This window comes from Megascapheus bottae, chromosome 5 (genome assembly GCF_031878675.1).
Source record: "Megascapheus bottae isolate mThoBot1 chromosome 5, mThoBot2.hap1, whole genome shotgun sequence".
Lineage (NCBI taxonomy): Eukaryota > Metazoa > Chordata > Mammalia > Rodentia > Geomyidae > Megascapheus > Megascapheus bottae.
This window is the reverse complement of record NC_143513.1, coordinates 39,279,253-39,304,248: the sequence shown is the minus strand read 5'-3', so window position 1 is coordinate 39,304,248 and position 24,996 is coordinate 39,279,253. Positions and strand designations below refer to the sequence as shown.

General features: G+C 38.2%; 1 protein-coding gene across 1 annotated transcript in view; it reads left to right on the top strand.

The window, feature by feature from the left end:
* Reln (reelin) overlaps positions 1-24,996 on the top strand; it is a 422,671-nt gene that overhangs the window by 367,730 nt on the left and 29,945 nt on the right. The window contains exons 43-50 of the mRNA XM_090332938.1: positions 257-404; positions 2,577-2,835; positions 3,676-3,925; positions 5,521-5,689; positions 17,149-17,289; positions 18,070-18,247; positions 19,745-19,938; positions 20,647-20,903. Of these exons, the coding sequence (XP_090189064.1) occupies positions 257-404; positions 2,577-2,835; positions 3,676-3,925; positions 5,521-5,689; positions 17,149-17,289; positions 18,070-18,247; positions 19,745-19,938; positions 20,647-20,903 (1,596 nt within the window). The remainder of the gene's footprint in view (positions 1-256; positions 405-2,576; positions 2,836-3,675; positions 3,926-5,520; positions 5,690-17,148; positions 17,290-18,069; positions 18,248-19,744; positions 19,939-20,646; positions 20,904-24,996) is intronic.

Below are 24,996 nucleotides of genomic sequence, written 5' to 3'. Positions count from 1 at the left end.
TAAAAAGCTGGATATGGTTGTACCTAGCATATCAGGTATAAAGGAAGCATAAATAGGAGGATTGTTGTCCACCCCAGCAAAAATGCAAGATCCTATGTAAAAAAGGAGGGGGCTGGGTGTACCTCAAGTGATAGAGTATCTACCTAACAAATGTAAGGCTCTGAATTCAAGACCCTACAACTCATGTTTTTAAAAATAATTATAATATGACTATGATTGGGGTCATAAACAAAACACACTTTTTCTACTTTTTCAGGTCAGCTAGAATCTGATAGATTCTTATTAATGAGTGGTGGAAAGCCGTCTAGAAAATGTGGGATCCTTTCCAGTGGAAACAACCTCTTTTTCAATGAAGATGGTTTACGCATGTTGATGACACGAGACCTGGACTTATCACATGCTAGGTAACTGTCAAGCACGTTGTAATGCACAGTAATGGATCCAGGAGTTCTCAAGAACAAGGCCTCTGTCAAAGACACTTGACTATCAAAGCTCCACTAAGATACCATTCACATCTCCAGTCTGAAGCTGGAAGATTTATTCAATAACTACATCAAAATCACTTCTGCTATTTCATGAATTTGAGGTTAGAAAATAACAATGCTGAATTTACTTTAACCTCAAGGAAATTACATTGCATCTTCTTTATTCACCTTCTCCACGATATCTTTTACTATCGCTTAGGCTATATAGAAATTGTGCACATTTATTATATTATGTTTAGTAAAAACAAAAACAAAAACAACTCAGTTGAAATATAGCATATCTTGAAGTCACTTGTGATTAATTTTATCTCCATTAGCAATTTTAGGTGAGAACATTTATAGCACAGTCACATTCTTCATACACATCTTTCCACAGATTTAGCATGCATTCTAAGAAGTCATTTTCTAAACTGATCATAGTCACTCAGAGACAAACATTTTAACTGGCTCAGAGGATTATGTCCTGTCAAAATGTGTATCCCTTGATCATCTGATGAGCCAAAAACAACAAGTGAAATTTTCAAAAGGCATGTGTAAAATGTAACCCTGACCTATTTTTGCCAGTGAACAAAACCATGTTTTCATTTCTGAAATATTGTAATCTTTAAATACATCTTAACACATTTATTCCTTTCTTTTCCTAAATGTTTCATTTAAGTAAGTTTTATCATAATATGTAGAAAATACATTTCTATATATAAGTTTATAGTTATAGAAAGAGGATTTATTTTCTTTTCATATTAGCACACACACACACACACACAAAACTAAATTTGGATATTCTTTATTTTAGATTTTGCCCTCACAGCTGATTTCTCTAATTTAGATGCTACTACGTTTTTCCAAGTAAATAGTACTGATATGATTTTTCTTAACCACTAGTAATTTATTAGCTATATGTTCATTAAATTAATAGAAATATTTTCCCAATATGAGTTTTCCTAAAAGTTTTCCTCAGTAAATCATTACTGTTTTAGAAATACTAGTGTTGCTAAGTACTATCCATGCATCTTTTCATTAATCCAATGTTAAAAAGCTCCATTACGCACTGTCTCCATTGCCCCCTGTGTAGAATTTGCATATATTGATCTGAAAAGTACTCCATGTAAGCCCCAATCTCTCAGGACCCTGAGATAGGAGGTGGGGAGATCATGAGGAAGGAATGATTTTATGTATGTTATCAAAAATATGTATTATAGCATTTTATTTCCAGTGTTTGGTGTGTACTTACTAGTGAGGATGTGTATTTGATTCCACATGAAATTTATTCTTCATTACCAGCTAGGATAGTGGCCAGATCAGGAACCAGCAGCTTGTCTGCCAAAGATAACATGTGAGCTAGTTTTTGTTGGCACCCAGCTGCTTGCTGCTGCTCTGTCTGCCTCCCTGCCAGCAACGAAAGCTGCCACTGGCTGGCCGCCCCGATTTTCAGTGGCCAGTATCATCCATTCCCAGACCCAGCAACCGTCAGAGGCTGGCACAGCCCCCCACCAACAATCCCCACTCATGCTTTCCTGCCCCTGGCACAAATAAAAGTAGAGAAGAGACCCAGGCCTAACACACCTCGTCCAAAAGCTACTGGCCTTTTGCAGAGAGGTGTGAGAACTGCCGAATTTAAATGTGTCTCTCAAAACTAGTTCCTGGCAAACGTACAAATGGATGATTTTCCCAATAATGTGGCATGATCCACCTTAATTACATTTTCATAGTTTCAAACATTAAGGACTTGGATCTAGTTTCTCTTTAGTAAGTAACAATTTACCCTCCCAAACTTGAAGAGCCTTAGAATCCTCCCATCATCTTACTATGCAGCCCAGGGTTGCAGTGAATTCTAACTTCCCTCACATTCTCCTCTGAGGAGAGTTGATGTACATATACAGACACAGAATGGCTACTTTTCACACTTCACCTTCCATTAACTTCTTTCCCATTCAAAAGGAAAAATCAGGCTTTGAAGTGATTGCTTTGGACATTCATGAAGTCATCAAATTCATTAAAGCCATCCATTCCCTGTATCGCCCTGGTTGCCTGTTGATTATTAATGATGTGGATGTCTCATTGGAGTCTAAAGTAAAGTTTTATGAATGTTAGATTTGTGCAGTTCTTCATGAGACTGGGATGTGGTAAAGGTGTTCCAGACCCCAGAAGCCAACCTGTGCTTCTGCAATACTCTCTCAATGGTGGTCTCTCCTGGAGTCTACTTCAAGAGTTCCTGTTCAGCAACTCCAGCAACGTGGGCCGGTACATTGCCCTAGAGATACCTTTGAAAGCCCGGTCTGGTTCTACTCGCCTGCGCTGGTGGCAGCCATCGGAAAATGGGCACTTCTACAGCCCTTGGGTTATTGATCAGGTTAGTCCCTTCAGGATTAACTATTCTACCCTTTGACATCTAAGCTAACTGTAGCTTTAGGAAGCATTTAGCCCAATCCTCTTGCTCAGTACGGAAAAGTCCTGGACAAACAGTTTAGTGACTTGCCCAAGGGCACACAGCTAGATTAGTTATGGTTTTTAGCTTCCTTTCTCTTTCTGGTCCCTCAATTGTCTAGGCCTATAAAAATAGATGCTACAACAGAAGGCATAGGTCCTACTCATAGAAGGTGCTGCCATATGGCTTGAGGGACTTTATTAAGGTTATAATTCTCTGCAAAGGGCAACATGCAAATGAGCATTGGTGTGCCACATACATTCAGTCTCAAATCTTTCTTCCTAGCCTTTGAAGAAAAAAAAATAAATCTCCCCAACATCTTGATGGGCTATTCTGAGGGATCTTCATATATAATAAAATGGGTAACAAATGGTAGAGCTCATGCAAAGAATTGGAACTGCAATGCCTCAGGGCTGGACTGTCCTTAAATAGAAATTTTACATGGAAAATAATCCCATGTAAGCCAAATTTTGCTTTCCCAGCTTAGAGACATGTAGTTTCCAAAGGCACAATTTGGCCTGTGAAAGCTGTGAATGGTTTTGTCAATCCTTTGATTTGTTTTCTGTAGCTTCCTGCCAGATGGGCATCAGACCACATAAACAAGAGCATTCTGAAAGGACCCCTAGCATTATGCTGTCTGTACAGTGCCAGGTCTGAGCAGGCTGGCAGATAACAGCAAACAAACAAAAACGGACTGAACTTAACTGTGCCTTAAAACTAAATTAAGAATTAGGGCTTATTATGATTATTATGCTGATGTTTCAGATTCTCATTGGAGGAAATATTTCTGACAATACAGTATTGGAAGATGATTTTACAACTTTGGATAGTAAGAAATGGCTGCTTCACCCAGGAGGCACCAAGATGCCTGTGTGCGGCTCCACTGGTGATGCACTAGTCTTCATTGAAAAGGCCAGCACTCGTTATGTGGTCACCACAGACATTGCTGTGAATGAGGACTCCTTCCTCCAGATTGACTTTGCTGCCTCCTGCTCAGTCACTGACTCTTGCTATGGTAAGTATCCCATGTCCAGACAAAAGGACAGCAGTGGGCAGTAGTGTCTGTGGCCGCTTCTGTCGCAGGACTGTTCAGAATCTCTAAATCCTTAAGCAATACAAAATTGTTCTTGGAGGTCTTGAAATATCCTTGAAAACCTTACACATAATTGAGTATATGTCTTAGGATATTGTGCCTAAATTGAGGTTAAGAAGTTTACTTTTAATTGATTTATTTATCTAGGCAGTATTGGAGTTTGAACTCTGAGGCTTCAAACTTGCTAAATAGGCCCTTTACTACTTGACCTACATTCCAGTCCTTTTTGCTGTTCTTAAGTTGCTTTGAGATTGGATCTCGCTTTTTCTCCAGTCTCAACTGTAATCCCCATATTTATGCATCTTGCCATAGCTGGGATGACAAATTTATGCATGCACTACCACCACAATTTTATCTGTTGAGATGGAGTCTCAAGTACTTTTTCCTTTAGGCTGATCTCAAACTTAGATTGTCTCAATCTCACCCTCCTTACTTAATGGGATTATAAGCATAAGACACCAGCTATGACTTAGAAATTTATTTTTGAAAACATTATTATGTAAACTTATTTTTAAAGTGCATACACATGAAATTTCTTTTATAAATAAATAGTAGCTTATATAATAATTTCAGATGACTGTTCAGTTTTGTAACTACTTAAAAAGTTACATAATTGGGGCCGAGAGTTTGGCCTAGAGGTAGTGCTTGCCCAGCATGCACAAAGACCCGGGTTCGATTCCTCGGTACCACATACATAGAAAAACGCCGAAAGTGGTGCTGTGGCTCAAGTGGTAGAGCTCTAGCCTTGAGAAAGTCCAACAACAGGGTTCGGGCCCTGAGCGCAAGCCCAGGACTGGCACAAAAAAAAAAATTTTTTTAAAGTTACATAATTGGCCAAGCTCACTGGTGGCTCACATCTGCAATCCTAGCTACTCAGGAGGCTGAGATCTGAGGATCACAGTTCAATGCCAACCCAGGCAGGAAACTCCATCAGACTCTTGTCTCTGATTAAGTACTTAAAAATATGAAATAAGCCCAAAGTAGAGCTATGGCTCAAGTAGTAGAGTACTAGCCTTTAGCAGAAAAGCTCAGAGACAGCACCCCAGGCCCTGAGCTCAAGCCCTAAGACTGGCCCCCACACACAAAATATTAAATTATATTATTAGTATAAACCATGTATATTGATCATTCCAATACATCTGTAATTATTATGTTAAGCTATACAGCACTTAAAGTATTTTAACATATTTTATTACAATATATAAGATCTGTACCTATTCACATGTTATAATTATATGAAATGATAATTCTAAAAGATTTTTATTATAACAAGTGATTCAGGAAAAAAATTATTTTATGTTTTATTCGGTTATATCTCCTTAGAAGTGTTTCAGTATGAAAATAAACAAATAGTAAATAGCAATTTATGGAGGGAAAAACAAAGTAGGAAACATTAATATGGGAAAAAGTTATTACTAAAAATTTAAATATACAGAAATACAATAAGTAATTCTGATTCCTGGTTTTCTGGACATGTGATTACTCTATTATATGAACAATACTACTTCCTGTTGTAGCTATTGAATTGGAATACTCAGTGGATCTAGGACTGTCATGGCACCCATTGGTGAGGGACTGTCTACCCACCAATGTTGAATGCAGTCGCTACCACCTCCAGCGGATCCTGGTATCAGATACGTTCAACAAGTGGACCAGAATTACTCTTCCTCTCCCTCCTTATACCAGGTAGGAAGTTTCTACATGCAGTGAACCCAAATTGATTAAATTTTATCAAGTCTTAGTACAAGTTTAAAAGAGATATGTGAGACCGTTAGTTATTTGCAATGTGTATAAATTATTTAAGCTATCTTAAGAAAAGTCGAGGCAAAAGCCAGCAAAAACCATGCCTGTAATCCTAGCTACTCAGGAGGCTGAGCTCTGAGGACCAAGGTTCAGAGCCAACCCAGGCACAAAAGGACCTGAGAGTCTTATCTCCAATTAACCTCTAGAAAACAGGAAGTAAGGCTTGGCTCAAGGGTAAGGCAGTAGCCTTGAGCAGAAGGGCTCAGGGACAATGCCCAGACCCAGAGTTCAAGCCCCATGATCCACCAAAAAAAGAAAAAGAAAAGTGGAGGCAAGCTTTTTTGATGGCATTGTTCTGTGTTTTTAAAAAATGCAGTATGTTTCTGACTTTTAACACTATATGTATATACCGCACTATATGTATGGTATATGATAAATATATCCATTTATATAGCTTCTCCAAGTTCATTTAGAGATTGTAAGAACAAGTCATTTAAAACAGGTCCATCGGATAAAGAATAAACTTAAATGGAGTCTATTTTTTTTGTCAGTCCTGGGCTTTAGCTCAGGGCCTGAGCACTGTTCTTGGACTTTCTCAAGGCTAGAGCTCTACCACTTGAGCCTCAGCAACACTTCCGGCTTTTTTCTACGTATGTGGTACCAAGGAATCTAAACTGGGTCATCGTGCATGCTAGGCAAGCACTCTACCACTAGGCCAAACTTCTGACCCAATGGAGGCTGTTTTTGCCGTGAATATAGTAGTAATGACTTCTTATAATCAAATATAGCAAATAAATGTGGTAACATTAGCATATGCTTTTAAGATTTCATTTTGAACAGTATCTTAAGAATTATCACCTCGGTCACTCTGTTGTATAGAAAAACTATTGAACTATTATGAAAAAACTGTTGAACACACACACAGCCCGAAAGTGGCTCAAGTGGTAGAATACTCACCTTGAACAAAAAAAGTTCAGTGATGCTATTCAAACCCAGAGTTCAAGACCCAGGGCCAGTACAAAGAAGAAGAGGAAGAAGAAAGAGGAGGAGGAGGAGGAGGAGGAGGAGGAGGAGGAGGAGGAGGAGGAGGAGCATTATCAGTAGCTAAATAATCCATGCATTCCTATTCCTATTTGAATGAAGGATTGTTTTTCCTAGTAGAATAGTATTACATGACCTTTACCACCTAAACAAGTACTAATCAAAGGAAAGTATTAAACTCTTGATAGAAACTCTGGTTTCTTCCTTGAAAACAATAATCAGTTACCCCCATTAACAAGCAAAGCAACCCATACAATATATAAACAAGAGTTATAGTTTGGGCTCATTGTCCTGTCACCTCCCCACAAGTGAAAGATGAATAAATCTTCCTAGTAAATGACCATAAAATCCAACCATTCATTTAGGACATAACTTTTCTTAGGATTGTCATAAATGGGATAGTTTCTGTTACTAACAGCCAAAGGCTGTTTTACAGTTGTTGGCTCAGAGGTATGAGACTATATTAACTGTCAGCAGAGTTGCCAAGTTTAAATGAGATATGTGAGATTTTGTTGCTCATTAACAGTATTGCTGCACATGAATTATTAAGGTAATCTTAATAAGTAAAATAGAAAAAAATCCATTAAGACAGCAGTCTTTTAAGTCTTTATGAATTCTATGAATTATTACCCAGCTACTTGGCAACATTTTGCAAATAAGGGACATTCTAAGATTTACTCCAGCTAGTCATTATACCCTTGAGCCTTTTACTCAAGAAAAGTAATTATTCTGCATGTTTTAATCTATCTTTTAATTGTCTCTTGCACATACCCACAAGAATTTCAACCCTTTAAAAAATATTTGAAACAATCTGATGAGCATCTTTCTCCTCCTGTTATAGTATTGAAAAGTTCACACTTTGTTTGCTGTATTACTCTCAAGGCTCATATTACACAATGGTCTAAAATGGTAACATGGTCTCACAACAAAGCACTTTGGGTGATTCAGAAATGTGCATGAATGGAGCTCAAGTTTGACCTACTTCTCATGTTCCACCATATGCTAAAGTTCATCCTAGAGTTCATTTTGCTAAGCCTCATACTATATGGTCATATGTACATAGCTTTTGAGTTATTGTGATCTTCTTCTAGAAGAATCCTAGATTCCTTAAGACTCTTATCTCCAATTAACCACCAGAAAACCAGAAGTGGTGCTGAGGCTCAAAGCAGAAGAGTATCAGTATTGAGTGAAAAAGCTCAGGGAAAGCTCCCTGACCTCCCCAACAATATTGGTCTGTAGTAGGAGGAAAAGGGCATATTTGAGATACTAAACATAAGGATCAGATGCAAAGAGAGAAGGAACAGCATGAGGTGTGAACTGGCAGCAGACCATGAGAAGTAAGTTATATTAAAGGTCTGGGGATTTATTCCTGTCCCAGAATAGGGAAGCGTGATCATATTTGCATTCAGAAAAACAGATTAAAAAAAAACCAAATTAAAGAGAATAAGTGTAACAAGGCTCTGGAAGGGGTAGAAACTTTAGAGTGAAATACCAGCAGTGAATATGAACAGAAGTGGAGAAATTCAAGAGGTGTGAAAGCAGTCCAATTGAATGAACTCAGTGAAGAAGTGGATATGAAGGCTGAGAGAAAGGGCAGTGCTGAAGATGATTTTCCAAGCTCTTGAGTTGTATGTAGAATAGGTACTGGTGCCCCGGGCATTGCTATGTTAAAACCTAAGCAATGTGGGGTAAACAGGTATGTCCGCTTCACTTCTTGCCCTACACATGGAAAAATAAAACAAAAGTAAATTAAAAGCATTATTGTCATGAACTGTGGTCTGTTTTAATCTGGAAATAGTCTTCCAGATAATAATAACAATAATGGGTAAAACAGAAAGACTCAAGCAATATGGTGGAGTGGTCTTAACAAAAATGATATAAAGAAATAGGAAGGGACTTAGCTACAGCTAACATGAGGGAGATAAGACTTTCATTATAGAAACATTCAAAAGAACTGGTAAAACTCAGATACTAATTTTGCTTTTATGAACATCCAGAGATAACACTCAAGTTTGAAGCCTGGAACACTAGTGAGAGGGGAACAGTGTGGAAAATCTAATGAAATGATGGTTAACTAAGCAGCATGGCTGGTAGTGCATATGGAAATCGCCATTTGATAGAGATATGAAGATCGAAGCCCAAGGAAACACCAAAGTTTGGAAGCATGAGCACAGGAGAGATCAATCATGCTGTAAAGCCACATCCACATGTCAGTCACTAATGGTTCATACCTGTAGTTCTTGCTGCTCAGGAGGCTGAGATCTGAGGATCATGGTACATAGTCAATGTTGGCGGGGAAACTCTGTAGGACTCTTTTTTCTTTTTTCTTTTTTTTTCCCAGTCCTGGGAACTGAACTCAGGGCCTGAGCGCTGTCCTTGGGCTTTCCTCAAGGCTAGAGCTCTACCACTTGAGACACAGCACAACTTCTGGCTTTTCTATGTATGACCGAGGAATCATACCTGCTAGGCAAGCATTCTACCACAAGGCCAAACTCTCGGCCCTGTAAGACTCTTATCTCCAATTAATCACAAAAAAAATCTGGAAGTAGAGCTGCTGCTCAATTGATATAGTGTTTGCCTTGAGCACAAAAGCTCAGGAACATGATCACCTAAGCTTCAAGTTCAAGCCCCGTAAATAACACACACACACACACACACACACACACACACACACACACACACAAATCAGCAATTTATAAGCCAGCTTTCAAATAGAAAACAGAAGGACCTACACATATTAACACAATGAGTGGCAATGCCTAACAAAAAACTAAGATAGCTCAATCAAAAGCACAGAAAAAAACATAAAATAGCATGGCTTTCAGAAATCAGGTATAAGATTAGAAGATAGGAAAAGAGCTATCTGCTACATAGGCTATAGTGAGGAGGAACTAAAAATGGGGGATTCCCAACATTACCTATTAATTATATCAGTTAGGATATAATCAATGACCTTCAATAAAAGAGGTTTAGTAAGCTACCTGAAATAAATATAGCTTGTCTTGGCCCAAGAGCCCATGGGCTTAACCACTCTGTTAGTAATGCATCTTTATTGCTGGCCTAAGACATATGGTCCTAGGAGAAATGAGAATGGAAGACAGCCAAGAATTATTGAGAAAGATTTAAAAAGAACATAAGAAAATGTCAAAATCAATTTCCTAGCCTCTTATCAGCATCTGCCTCCTTTTCTTTGCTTAACCTAGGCCCAAAAATAACAAGTGGGCCAACTGGCACTTGGAGAACCCAAGTGAGTGGATGGCAGGACTCATATCCACCAGGAAAGAGTGGAGGCTGGTGACTTCTGTAAGACTCAGGTGTGACTTAACTATTCTAAGTCACCATTAGAAGATGATCCTCAACTACCATCCTAGCAGAGGGCACCTTCTTTAAAGATTAGCCGCAGCACTTTGGAACCCGGAACCTGTGGTTCCAGCCACATCCTGGAAGCTATTTAATATTTGCTCAAAGTTCCAAGGAAAGGTGGCAAGCACGAGAAAGTGTGAGGTTGTAGAAGGAGTGGGATGGTGCCATGGGAGTGAAGGAGGCCAGGAAGTTTTGTGCAGGTAAGTATGTTTAGACAAGGAGGATATATCTTCAAGGAAATCTTCACATACTGTAACTATAAGCAAAGAAAGGAATCCACTCTATGAAAACCAAATAAGCATTTTGTATTTACTAGATTCTTCAAATATTTAAGATAAATTACAAGTTCCTTTTGTTAAAGTTAATCCCCCTGTATTTACCTTGATACTCTTTACTTTGGTCTGTTATTTATTTGGGGGAGGGAATCCACTACTACAATAGCTTGTTTTGAAAGGCATTTTTCTTAATAAGTCTTCACATTACTGAATATCTTGTTTGAGACATCTTTTAAGCTGGACGTTGATGGCTCATGCCTGTAATCTAGCTATGCAGGATGCTGAAATCTAATGATCATAATTTGAAACCTGCTTGGGCAGGAAAATCCATGAGACTCTTACCTCTGATGAACAAGACAAAGGCCAGAAACGGAGTTAAGGCTCAAGTGGTGTAGCACCAGCCTTAAGCTAAAGGGCAGTGCTAAGTTCAAGTCCAAATACTGGCACACACACACACGAGCCAAACATGTATTAGACTTCTCTTTCATATTGTCTTCTCATGCCTCATTTTGATGCTTCAGATATCTTGCTTTTATTTTTACAAATATTTACTCATTTTTCAGAACCACTGAACATAATAAAATAATTTTGTCTGGTACAAGCCATGACACTATTGATTTTACACATTGAAGTATATTGATAAGGTAAACGCTGGTGGCACATACCTGAAATCTTAGCTATTCAGGAAGCTGAGAGCTGAGATCCCTGTTCCAAGCCAGCCAGGCAGGAAAAGCCTTTAGACTCTTTATCTCCAACTGACTACATAAAAAGCTGGAAATGGAGCTGTGGCTCAAGTGGTAGAGTGCTAACCTTGATCACAAAAGCTCAGGCACAGAGTGCTGGACCTCAGCTTCAAGCCCCAACACACTCACACACACACACACACACAAATAAGATATTTCTCAAGGCTAGAGCTCTACCACTTGAGCCATAGCACCATTTCCAGCTTTTTTCTATGTATGTGGTACAGAGGAATCTAATCCAGGTCTTCGTGCATGCTAGGCAGGCACTCTACCACTAGGCCAAACTCCCAACCTCTTTTGCATTTTCTTTAAACCATATAATTGGTCAATAATGTTGTCAAGGTTTTATCAGAATTTGAGATTTGATAGTACTTTCTTGTTTTTATTTTTATTTTTTATTGTCGGGGTAATGTATGGAGAGGTTACCGTTACATTTGTCAGTAGGTGCATTACTTCTCACACATTGATACCCCTTCTCATGTTTTTGTCCCCATTTGCCTCCCCTACCCCCTCCCAATCATCTTGTTTTCCCCCATTTTCTTTCCTATTTCAAATAAACAAACATATATACAATATATCAGGTAACAAAGTCAAATACAGTAACAATATGAGATTAACCAAAAGGCAAAAAAAGAGAAGAGAAATAACATAGTTCATTAAGAACAACAATCACACAAGATAAAGCTCTATTTCCATACCTAGAGATCCTTTCATTTAGTCTCATCCTATATGACCTTATGTACCTAGGTTTTGAGCTATTGCAATCCTCTACTGGGAGAGTCCTAGATGTGTACTAATTATTACAAATGAGAGAAACCATGGAGCCTATGTTCCTTTGGGTCTGGCTTATTTTGGTTGTATTTTCTGAATATTAATATATAGGAATTTTAAAATTACTTTGATGCCTAGATATAAGCCACTCTTCATTGAGAAAACTATCTCATAAATATCTGTACTTGATGGCTGGTCCAACCTATTTGAGGCCTTTAGTAGGTTTACGCAGAATACTGTAGTTATTTTATCATTATATCAGCAAAAATAATAAAATAGTTTACTTAAAAATGGTAAGCATAGCTAGGTGTCGGTGCACACACCTGTAATATTAGGTATTCAGAAGAATGAGATCTGAGGATCACTGTTCAAAGCTCTAGCCTGGGCAGGGAAGTATATGAGACTTATCTCTAATTGGCCATCAAAAAATTAGAAGTGGTGCTGTGGCTCTGACAGAGCACTAGGTTTGAGCAAAACGTGCTCAGGACACTGGCCAGGCCCTCTGTTCAAGCCCCACAACTGACTGAAAAAAGAAACAAAGAAAAAAGAAAAGATAGTAATGTAATTATCTTACATGTAATTATCAAATAAAATTTTAATGTGACTTTAAAGAAACCACATACTTTCTAGCTCACAATCTTATTTATAATCCACATACATAAAACTAAAGAGAAGAGTCTGCATTACCTAGTTCTACCAATACTTCATGATAAAAAAATTGTTCATAACTATCATTTATGCCCCTCATATTATTTTGAGTCAAACATAGGCAACTTAACATTTCTACCAAAAATATTTCACTATGTCTTACTAGAAGACAGAAACATTTAGCAACAAATCTATAATACAGTTAATTTTAGTGCCTAAACACTTCATGGTAGTTTCCTGGTCAATACTTACTCGATATTCAGTATTCAGTTTTCCCTATCTTACAAAATATATCATAGGTTTGTTTTCCAAGTCAGCATACTAATCAGTACAATTAGCTGAAATTCTCTAAAGTTTTCCTTAACTTCAAAATTCATCTTCCTCATTTTTGAAGAGGACCAAGACACAAAAAGGGTATTTTATTTTTTCCAGTATCCCATGGTCACAGGATCATTCCAAAATTCTCCCTCTCTGCTGTCCCAAGATAAAAGAAATGCCATGTAGGATAGTTCATTTAAATTCTTCTTTTGCCAACTGATTGTTTAGAGAATGATGTTAGGTTTTGAAGGACATATTGCATGGGAATACAAAGTAATAATTAACCAAAAGTTCTGTGTCATATCTCCATTTTATTTAGTAAATCAATGGGTTACTTGGACCACTGACCCTTTTGTTGATGGTGGGAAGGTGGAAATAGGTTTTCTAGGTGTAGATATTTTATGCATACCTTTGTGAATAAAGAAAATGTCAAGGGACTGTAAAAAAGTTTTTTTTAATCACATACTTTCTTCCAAAGGGCTTTGCCTCATGATGATGATAATTATGATGACAACTAAAACTTGATGGGTAGATGCAGTCATCCTGCAGAATGCAGAAACAAAGAATCTGACATATATTTGAAATCTATTCAATGGTGTGGCAGCAGGAGGAAAAGTTGCCTGGAGAGACCAGTCATGCTTGCCATGTTATTGCTGGTATCTTTCTAACAGTTAAATACCCATTTTAACAGTGGGCATTTTTACTTACTAAACCATATTCATGTAGCACTTTCAATGGCACCGTCAATGGTATGATTCTTCAGAAAAGAATCAAGAGGAGAGATTTCAAGGATATGTCAAACTGAGAAATCTTCTCTGGGGCCCGCTTTTCTTCTTCCTCTAAGAATCAGCAGCTGCTAGTGGCCGTCATTGCAAGAAATCTTCTGGATAAGCAATGACGCCTGCCGAGGGACACACCACAATACTCATAGGTCTTGGTAAACAGGAACTAATTAATTTTCACAACACCCCTGAGTCAGAACAGGCATGTTTTTGGAGGATTCCAGATGGGGAGGTGTCAGCACACAAACATAAGTGACTCGGCCCCTTCACACAGGGAGCTGACAAGGCTGAAACACTTAGAGGTTAAGTGAAACTTCTAGATTCTCATTCTGAACTTACATTCCAGTTTTTCCTTTAGTGTGTTTTCTACATTAAAAAAATGATTTAGGATAATACCTATCCTCAAGGATTCATGGTTAGGAATAACTGGGTCATTTTTAAATCTAGGAATATAAATCATCACATGTGAGAAGATTCAGCCCAAGTTCAGCCCCCTCTTTATGCTTGTTCTATAACTCCTCATGCACGTGGGACTCACGGGTACATGAGTACACATTAAAGGCCTCATTTTCTTATCACACTGGTCAGCTGTCACCTTAGTACATTCTTCCTGAATGTGGTATCCCACTGTTTCCTTTTCTGTGGAACTCCAGAGAGCTACATAGACTGAAAGTCAGGGTCAGGAAACTCCACAAAGGCTGCCTCCTCCAACAATATGTCCGGCTCTTAAATTGCCTCACAGCCTCTGTGTTCAGTGGCTGCTCAGACTGTGACTGGACAGAACCAATAATCAGAGAGCTACCACCTGCCAGGCTTCTCATGTCATCTCTCATCTGGTGGGAAACCATCAAGCCAGTCCTGTCATACTGCAGACTCTGGTCCCTGCCCATCCACTGTACAGAATACCTTTTATTTTAGCTTCTTCTAAGCACTATTATTAATGTCAACTTAATATCCTGTTAGTAAATGCTTATGAAGGCCCATCTGATAAATAAGGAATGCAATCTAACTGGAAACTGCATGAGTATGATTTACAAGGTGATAAGGGGTTTGGTGAGACATACCAGGCATTTGAATAGGGAAAGCTGATTACTAATTTACTTTCATAAGCTCTGAAAATACAAAATAGTGTTCCCTGAAGAAAAACAGAACTATTCCCTGCCCTTCAGAAGCTCATAGTCTAAAAGAAAGACAAGAGAAATATGTATATTGACTTGTCAGAATCCAGGAAATTATGGATTATGAAAATGTGTTTTTCTATTAGGTTATTTACAAGATTTTGCTGAATGCAAACAGACATCGTTGTTAATAAGTTCATTTAAAAAACAACAGAGCCAAAAAAGTCACAAATGCTATAATGTGCTGGACGTTTATAGTTGATCCTATAATCTCACTAGGCTAAAATCAGAGGACCGAGGGTCAAAGACAACCTTAACAGACAAGTCCCTAAGACTCTTATCCTCAGAAAAATGCAGTATTAGAGGTGAGACTCAGTTGGTAGAGTGACAATTGTGAGCAAGCAAGCTGAGAATCTGAAGCCCTGATACTGAAATAAATAAGTAAGTAAGAAAATAAATAAGTAAATAGCAGGCCCACTGAGATGCAGGACTCCAGTAAGGGATGGATGGAGCTCCTCACAGCATTGCATACTATGAAAATGATGGTCCCTGGAGACCAGCTTCATATAGAATACTATATGTATATGTATAGAATACTATATGCTATGAGAGAGAACAGCATAGAACAAATACTATTTTTTATTGATTGATTGATTGATTGATTGATGGTAACATTAGAATTTTTTGTTTTAAAGCCTACAGCACCCAGGATTCCCAGGCAGTCTCCCATCAAGAACTAACCAGTCCCAACTCTACTTAGCTTCTGTGATCAGATGAGATCTGGTGTGTTCAGGGTAGTATGGCTGAGGACTTTTCTTCCTTTTTTCTGTTTTTGCTGGCCCTTGGGTTTAAACTCAGGGCCAGGCACTGTCCCAGAGCCTCTTTGTGCTCAAAGCCAGCACTCTTCCAGCTGGCCCACAGTGCCACTTGTGGCTTTTTCTGTGTGTGTGGTACTGAGGAATCAAATCCAGGGCTTCATGAATGCTAGGCAAGCACTCCACCACTAAGCCACATTCCCAGCCCCCATTTTTAAAGAGGTTAGGAAGAAATATTTTCTGTGAGGACCTGAAATTTCTCCTGTGATCTCAGAACACACATGGGAATAAACCAGAGAGAGACAGAGACATGCAGGCAGACGGACACAGACAGACAGACAGACAGACAGACAGAACATGGAGACAAACATGTTTGCAAAAAGAAGGAAAGGCATTTGGTATGCTTTGAGAACACTAGAGATGGTGGGCAGGATGAAGGAGGAGAGGAAAGGGTCCAGCCTAGGCCAAACCTCGTGGACCCAGGACAAGGCTTGAGGTTTATGTTAAGTACAACAGAGGTGAAGAAGAGAAGTTAGGCAGAGATGAGTCGGATGGGGAAATACAGGAATTTCATTGAGAAGTTAGATTCAATTTCTTTTTATTTGTCAAGCTTTATATAAATGTTATCAATCGGAAAATGCAATTGTTTAGCCTTTTGTCTTACCTAAAACAGATATTCCTCAAGAGAAAGATTAACAGACTTAACACAAAACACACATGGATCAATAAAAACTGATTAGTTCCTCTGTAAGTCCTTAAGGTTCGCTTTGCTTAGGCCTCCAGTATTGTTTGGATTTGACTGCCACCTAGTGCCTCTTAAAACGTGTTTATTTGTGTTGACACTCCTCAAATTGTGAATGAGCAAATAGGTGTCTTTCTGCTTCTGGGATGGAAAGCAAAGCTCTGTTGGGTTTACTTAGTTTACTTTTCAATCATTATAAAATAAGCCTAATCTTACCTTATCATTTACCTCTCTCTACCGTTTCACATTTTGGGCTTACATTATTCCCAGGGCTTTCACTAGGAGAATTCTCCCAGTGGTGCCGGAGGTGTGTCCCTTACACAAAAGTATCTTTTGGACTGAATCCAGCTCATGCTCTTTTTGAAGGTGGAATGCAACAGCATCCTTCCCAAGATATTTTCATATTACAAATTAGCAATGGCCCTGGGGTGGCCTTATAGTGGCTCCCACACAAAATTCAGGGATTTGAACAAGGTTTAGTCTCTGACATAGTCTACCTTTTCAAAGCTCAGAAAGATCCCTGGGACCAAATGCTACACTGAATTTGTTGCCATTGTGTGGATTTGATTTTACCAACCACTTTTATGTAGGATATTAAATTCATGGAGTTTCTTTGCAGAAAAGGAATGAGAAGAGGTTAAGCAAGGATCACTCTTCTGGGGAAAGATAAGGCACACAGAAAAGTCTAGATTTTATGTTATCCTCTTCTATGCCCTTGTTCAAACATAAGAGAACGTATTTTCTTTTCCGCTGCATCCTTCATTGTAATTCTCTTCTTCTTCCAAGGTCCCAAGCTACTCGTTTCCGCTGGCATCAACCAGCTCCTTTTGACAAGCAGCAGACGTGGGCAATAGATAATGTGTACATCGGGGATGGCTGCATAGACATGTGCAGCGGTCATGGGAGGTGCAGCCAGGGAAGTTGTGTGTAAGTGCATTGTTCCTTCCTGCTGTCAGGTGCCCCTGAATTGAAAGAAGAAGAAGCTCATATATATGTGTACAAGTGAATGTATGCATATCTGCGCGTATATACACACATATGCACTGTTGGCCTTTGAGTTTTATTTACAAAGATTTACCACTGGTGGGTTAATATAAAACATGATGATGCTGATAGAGAATTCAAAGGGCCTTCTCCATTAATCACCCACTTGGAGAATCTCTCCTTTGATCAATGATTATAGCCCATACCTAAGAACCAATAAGCCTCCCCATCCTGGGTTCACATTCCCATTTGACCTGAGCACAGAAGTCAGTCCTGTGGTCAGAGATGACAGTTACTGCCCCAAGCATCTGGTGCTGTTTGGAACATGACCTCTTGGTTCCCAAATGGACTCGTATCCCTATTAAGATGACCAACTTCATAAGCTGCTGAACCCAACAATTTTGTTTAGCAGCTGTGATTGTCACCCATCCAGCACTGTGTGATGTACAAACAGGATTTAGTAACTTTTGAAGTTTCTCCTCTCTCTCAATTGGTAACCCCACATCACTACTTGAGAAACACTAAGATGTAGTTCATTCACAGCTTATTTCTAACCTTTGCCACTGTGAAGGGGAGCTGGTATGTTCCAGCAAGTGCTGTAAAAAAATCAGTAACCTTTCATTTTCCTGGACTAGCAAAAAGAATTGTTCTCAGTCATATAAGATTTGTAACTCCAAAGGTTTTGTTTAATGTTGATTCTCCCTTTCTCTTTCTCACACCCAGCTGTGATGAGCAGTGGAGTGGCCTGTACTGTGATGAACCTCAGACCTCCCTCCCAACCCAACTCAAAGACAACTTCAACCGAGCACCCTCTAACCAGAACTGGCTGACTGTGAATGGTGGGAAACTGAGTACTGTGTGTGGAGCTGTGGCTTCGGGACTGGCCCTCCATTTCAGTGGGGTGAGGACTTGGCTACTACTTTTTCATTTGAGCATGCTCTAAGCAAGCAGGATGCACAATTATTTACCCCAAATGCTCAACCCTGATCTGAACTCAAACTTTTTTCCATATATTTTTATTGTAATTAATAGAAGGGTTACATTGTACTCACCAGATAGAAGGTGCATTACTTCACAAACATTGATACCCTTTCTCATGTCTTGGTGCCCACTTCCCTCCCCCCACCTCCACCCCTCATCGTTTTCCCCTTTTCCCTATCCTATTTCAAATAACCAAATATGCATTTATCCAAGATATCAGATAACAAGGTAAAATACTGTAACAATATGAGATAACCGAGGGACAGCAAAAGAGATGAGAGATTACATAGTACATAAAGGACAACAATCACTCATTTTATGGCTTTTGTTTCTATATCCTGGAGGTCCTTTCATTTAGCGTCATACTATATGGCCTTATGTATCTAGGTTTTGCTCTAATGTAAATCTCTGCTAGGAGAGCCCAAGGTTTCTACTGATTATGACAAATGAGGGAAACCATTGAGCCTGTGTTCCTTTCAGTCTGGCTTACTTCACTTAATATGATTTTTTCTAAGTCTTTCCATTCCCTTACAAATGGGGCAATGTCGTTCTTTCTGACAGCAGCATAGAATTCCATTGTGTATAAATACCACATCTCGTTGATCCACTCATCAACTGAGGGGCATCTGGGTTGGTTCCATATCTTTGCTATGGTAAATAGTTCTGCAGCTAACATCTGTGCTAGTGGATTTAGTATGTCCTTGTTTCTGAACAAGTGGATGAGCTCAAACTTTTATAAAATCAGAAAATATTGATTATGTCTATTATCATAAAGCAGTTGAAACAATTTAGCAATCACAGGTACTGTCCGAACAGGGGGTATTTAAGAACATATTTTAAAAGGACTTATTTGTCTTCCCATTCAGCAGAAGAGAAAACATGGACACAATGTGTGTGTGTGTGTGTGTGTGTGTGTGTGTGTGTGTGTGTGTGTGTGTGTGTAAGTGTTTCACCTGAATGAATGTAAAACCTTTGGGCTTGAAATAAATTTAGAGTTTAAGGAACTTGAAAAAATCTGGAAAAATAAGTCTCAGTGGTTCCTGAATTTATTAACAATTCATTAACCATGAATCCTTTCTTTAAATTCTTTGAGCATAACCATCAATTACTAGACATTTGTATTGATGGTAGTCTCTTGTTTTGCGAATGTAAGCAGCAATGTTGGAAACTTTCTGTGAACATTTTATGATCACTGTACTTTGTTGCCAAAATTGACTTTGCCTAAAAATCAAACCTCTCTAATACTATAATTAGATCAGCAAATTAACCTTTACAGTAATAAGTTCATGAAATTGGCCTTGCAATATTAGGTCACTTGGATAAGAATATGTAACAAATGAAAATCATATAAAATCTCTAATCTCTAATCAAAGTCCCTAATCATTGATATTTTTTTCCATTCTGCTCTTTTCCTTAGGGTTGCAGTCGATTGCTAGTCACTGTAGATCTAAACCTCACAAATGCTGAGTTCATCCAATTCTACTTCATGTATGGATGCTTGATTACACCAAACAACCGCAACCAAGGTGTCCTCTTGGAATATTCTGTCAATGGAGGCATTACCTGGAACTTGCTAATGGAAATTTTCTATGACCAGTATAGTAAACCTGGGTTTGTATTTCTTTGTCTTCTTTTAAGTTAAATTTTATATTTGTATTATTATTTGTATTTGTAGTATTATATTTAGTTATATAACATAGTTACCATTCATTAACTCATTTATGAATACAATGCATCTTTACCAATACAGGAGAAAGATTTCTAGGGTGGATTCATAGTTGGTTTGGGTTTCTATCTTAAAAAAAAATTTACAGGTGACTCTGCTGAAAGGTCTCGGAGCTACCAATAACACCACAAATTCTAGGATTCCTACCTTCCTTATTGCTCATCCCCATTAGTACATCAAGGTCCAAGGAATACACAGAATTATTGGACTAACCCCGAAACCATTTACATCTGAGTATCAGAAGCCCAATTAAAAACATCTTGAAGCTGGAACATGTAATAATCCTCACTACTCAAGAGGCTGAGATCTGAGGATCAGGGTTTGAACCCGGCCAGACTAGAAAGTTCACGAGACTCTTAACACCAGTTAATCACCAAAATGCCGAAAAGATCTGTTGCTGAAAGGATAGATCACTAGCCTTGAATGGAGAAAAAAAATCTAAGGGACATTGCCCAAGCCCTGAGTTCAAGCCCCAGTACCAGCAAAAATAAAAAAGGGAATGCCCTTTCTATATGATATCTTATCACTGGATGTAAATCTTGTACTCAGATGAGCGATTTAGCATTTTTTGTTTCCCTAATATTTTCTTTTAGATTCGTCAATATTCTTCTCCCTCCTGATTCTAAAGAGACTGCCTCTCGCTTCCGCTGGTGGCAGCCAAAACATGATGGCCTAGACCAGAATGACTGGGCCATCGATAACGTCCTCATCTCAGGCTCTGCAGACCAGAGGACCGTCATGCTGGATACCTTCAGCAGCGCACCAGTGCCCCAGCACGAGCGCTCCCCTGCAGATGCAGGCCCAGTTGGGAGAATTGCTTTTGACATGTTTATGGAGGACAAAACTTCAGGTATCTTATCCACTAACATTAAATAAACACACAGTGGAGGGCCAGCTTCATAGTTCAGTGGAGAGAATTTGCCTAGTAAGTATAACCCTGAGTTCAAACCTCAGTATCGCTAATAATAATGGAATCATTAGAAATTCAATTGTGAACTCAGCACAGTGGCTCACACCTGTAATCCTAGCTACTCAGGAGGCTGAGATCTGAGGATCAAGATTCAAAGCCAGCCTGGGCACTAAAGTCCCTGAGACTCTTCAATTAACCTTTAGAAAATGGGAAGTGGGGTTGGGCTCAAGGATAGGGTGGTAGCCTTGAGCTGAAGAGTTCACAGACACTGCATAAATATGTTAACTTCAGATAAATAACAGCATTGCCTTTTGTATCTCATACCAGCACTGTAAATTTATCCAGATAATATAAGTCACTATTATGCCACTGGATCTATTAAAACAATGGTACTGTATCCCAGCCACTAGCACAGTACATGAAAAACACAACCCAGATAAATATTCAATAGTAAGACTAAGGAGAAACTTCTAGGAAAGTCATATATGGGGGAAATTTAATTTGAGGAAATTTAATCATTTAAAATACTTAATCAGTAAAGTTTTATTGCAAAAGCAATGCTTACTCAAAGAATGAAATTGAGAAACTGTAGAAAGGGACAAAGGATGAAGGTAAAAATCACCCATGAGATAACCATAATCAATATTTTGGTATATTTTCTTAATCCCTTTTAATGTTTTTATCTAAATATATTATAATTAAATTATAATCTTGATGTATTTTATTTTTTTTATTTTTATTTTTCTTTGCCAGTCCTGGGCTTGAGCTCAGTGCCTAAGCACTGTCCTTGGACTTTCTCAAGGCTAGAGCTCTACCACTTGAGCCTCAGCACCACTTCTGGCTTTTTTTTTTTCTATATGTGGTACTGAGGAATTGAACCCGGGTCTTCATGCATGCTAGGCAAGCACTTTAACCACTAGGCCAAACTCCCGGCCCCACTTGATGTATTTTATAGTCTGCTGTTTTTTTAGTTAGAATTTGATCCTAATTTTCATTTTCTTATACATCTGTATAAATTTTAATAGCTGTCTAATTTTGTCTCTATTTATCTTCTGATACTGCTGAATATTTGATTAATTTTTCATTATTAGCATGACATGCTATGGTATAATTGCTTAAACTCTCACCTTTGTAAATAGGAAAATATTTAAATATCCCTTATCATCATTACCAATAAGTTTTGTTGTTGTTATTGCTGTTTTGTGCCTGTCCTAGGGCTTGAACTCAGGGCCTGGGTGCTGTACCTGAGCTTTTTTGCTCAAGGCTAACACTCTACCACTTGAGTAACAAAGCCACATTCAGCTTTTTGGTGACTAATTGAAGATAAAAATATCACAGACTTTACTGCCTGGGTTGGCTTTGAAGTATAATCCTCAGCTATCAGCCTCCTGAGTACCTAAGTTTATGGGCATAAGCTACTTACTCTTTTAAGAGGGTTACATAGATCTGATTCAGACTCTAGCTAAGTAATATCTACTGTCTTCTGGGTTGCAGCAATGGATTTACAATCAGGGAATAATATAAACATTACTTCTGTATAAAGTAGAAATCAACTGCAGACTCATTTTCCAAATACCTATACTTTAAACCTATTTGATGACATTCACTTGAAAGAATAAATATTCTAGCTCTTACAAAATGCTATATGTAGAAACAAGAACAGCCACTTGCAGAAGAGATTGAAAGAGATTGATAGGTTGGATGTTTAACCCCTTTATATCTATTATAAAATGAAATATGTACCCTTGAATTAGTGCTGAGAATATTCTTATTGGAATTCTTCTTTCTGTGCCCTTTGACTCCTAAGTCCTGTCTGTGATATGGGATTAAACATGACCCCAAATCCTTCAAGGTGCAGACACAGATAATGGTCCTGTAAGCTGTTTGTATCCCAAAGATATAAGCTTCTTGCTCTACAGGCACATGATATGTGCAGACAGCATCAAACAGACACACTATGGGTGAAGTCTTTATTATGCTGGAATTTTTCAGTCTCTTCTGTGGATCCTCTGAGGCCATGCAGAAGATCCTCTGATGCCATTCTGACTCTACTACTAACCCCCTGACTCCCACTCCTTCAGTTATACCAGCTCATCTCCACTGTGAATGTAGAGCCAACTAGGAAGCTTCTCAAGTTGAGAAAATGAGACCAAAGTAAATCAAGAATTAGATTTCTAAATGTGCTTTGTTTCTGATCTTTTTTAAGATGTAAAAACTCCCCTTCCATGAGAGAAAAGGAATTGTGAGGGAGATAGAGCAGTGGTGTTCTGCACTAAAATATTCTGCTTAAAGTATTTTTTTTGCCAGTCCTGGGCTTGGGCTCAGGGCTTGAGCACTGTCCTTGGACTTTCTCAAGGCTAGAGCTCTACCACTTGAGCCTCAGCACTACTTCCGGCTTTTGGCTATGTATGTGGGGTACTGAGGAATTGAACTCGGGTCTCCGTGCATGCTAGGCAAGCACTCTACCACTAGGCCAAACTCCCGGCCCCCTGCTTAAAATATTTTATTAGATTCTGCCAAATATCAGTTCATTTTTGTTTTGTTTTGTTTTGGGCTAGGTATATCTCCTCAATCAGTTACTGTTGATCTGACTTAGAAGTCAAGATTTGTTTTGAAACGTCTCAAATACCTTAAATATTCTTAAACATCCATTTCTAAACATTCAGATATTAGTAAAGTATATTCAGTAAAAGATATTACTGAAGTAAACTTAGGATTCTATTATTTTTAAAATAATCTGAATTTATTAAATAATCTCTTTATAATACTGTATTTTAAGTTTGCCACACTAATGACAATTTCACAATTTGAACTTAAAGGTAGTAATTATTTACTGTACACAATGGGAAGTTTCAATTTTTTCTTAAATTTCTGGATCCCTAAAGCCATTTGTTTATCTAGTTAAAGAGAGTGGGCACCAGTGTCTGGAGAAGGGTAAATGGAGAATCATTTTTCAATGTGTATAAAGTTCCTATTTTATAAAATGAGTCAGTTCCAAAGATCCAGGTATAATGTAGTACCTGCAATTAAGAATACAGTAGTGTGCATTTAGAATACTTGAGGCTAGATCTCTTACTAGATGCTTCTTTAATTTTTGCAGACCTTATTTATTTCTGAATATTTTTATTTTCTTCAAGCTGTTGTACAAAGGGGTTGCCATTCAACAGAGCAGTTATGAATCTAGTGCCTCTTGATCATTGTTGCAGCTCCTAACATTCTTTTATTATTATCATTATTATTGTGGTAATGTATAGAGGGGTTACAATTACATTTGCCAGATAGTAGGTGCATTACTTCTCATACATTGATACCCCTTCTCATGGTTCTTGTACCATTTCTTTCCCCCACCCCCTCCCAATCATCTTGTTTTCCCCCTTCCCTTTCCTATTTCAAATAAACAAACATATATACAATATACCAGGTAACAAAGTCAGATACAGTAACAATATGAAATTAGCCAAAGGGCAACAAAGGAGAAGAGAAATAACATAGTACATTAAGAACAGAAATCACACAAGATAAAGCTCGTTTCCATAATCTAGAGTTCATTTCATTTAGTCTTGTCCTATATGATCTTATGTATCTAAGTTTTAAGCTATTGTAATCCTCAGCTAGGAGAGTCCTAGACATGTACTAATGGGGCCCATTTGTAAGAAAACGGAAAGACTTAGAAAAAATCCTACCAAGTGAAGTAAGCCAGACTCAAAGGAACATAAGCTCAATGGTTTCCCTCATTTGTCATAATCAGTAGAAACCTTGGGCTCTCCTAGCAGATTTACAATAGAACAAAACCTAGATACATAAGGCCATATAGTATGATGTTAAATGAAAGGACCTCCAGGATATAGAAACAAAAACCATATAATGAATGAATGTTGTCCTTAATGTACTATGTTATCTCTCATCTCTTTTGCTGTCCCTTGGCTATCTCATATTGTTACAGTATTTCACCTTGTTATCTGATATATTATATATATATATATATGCGTATTTGGTTATTTGAAATCAGATAAGAAAGCGGGGAAAACAAGAT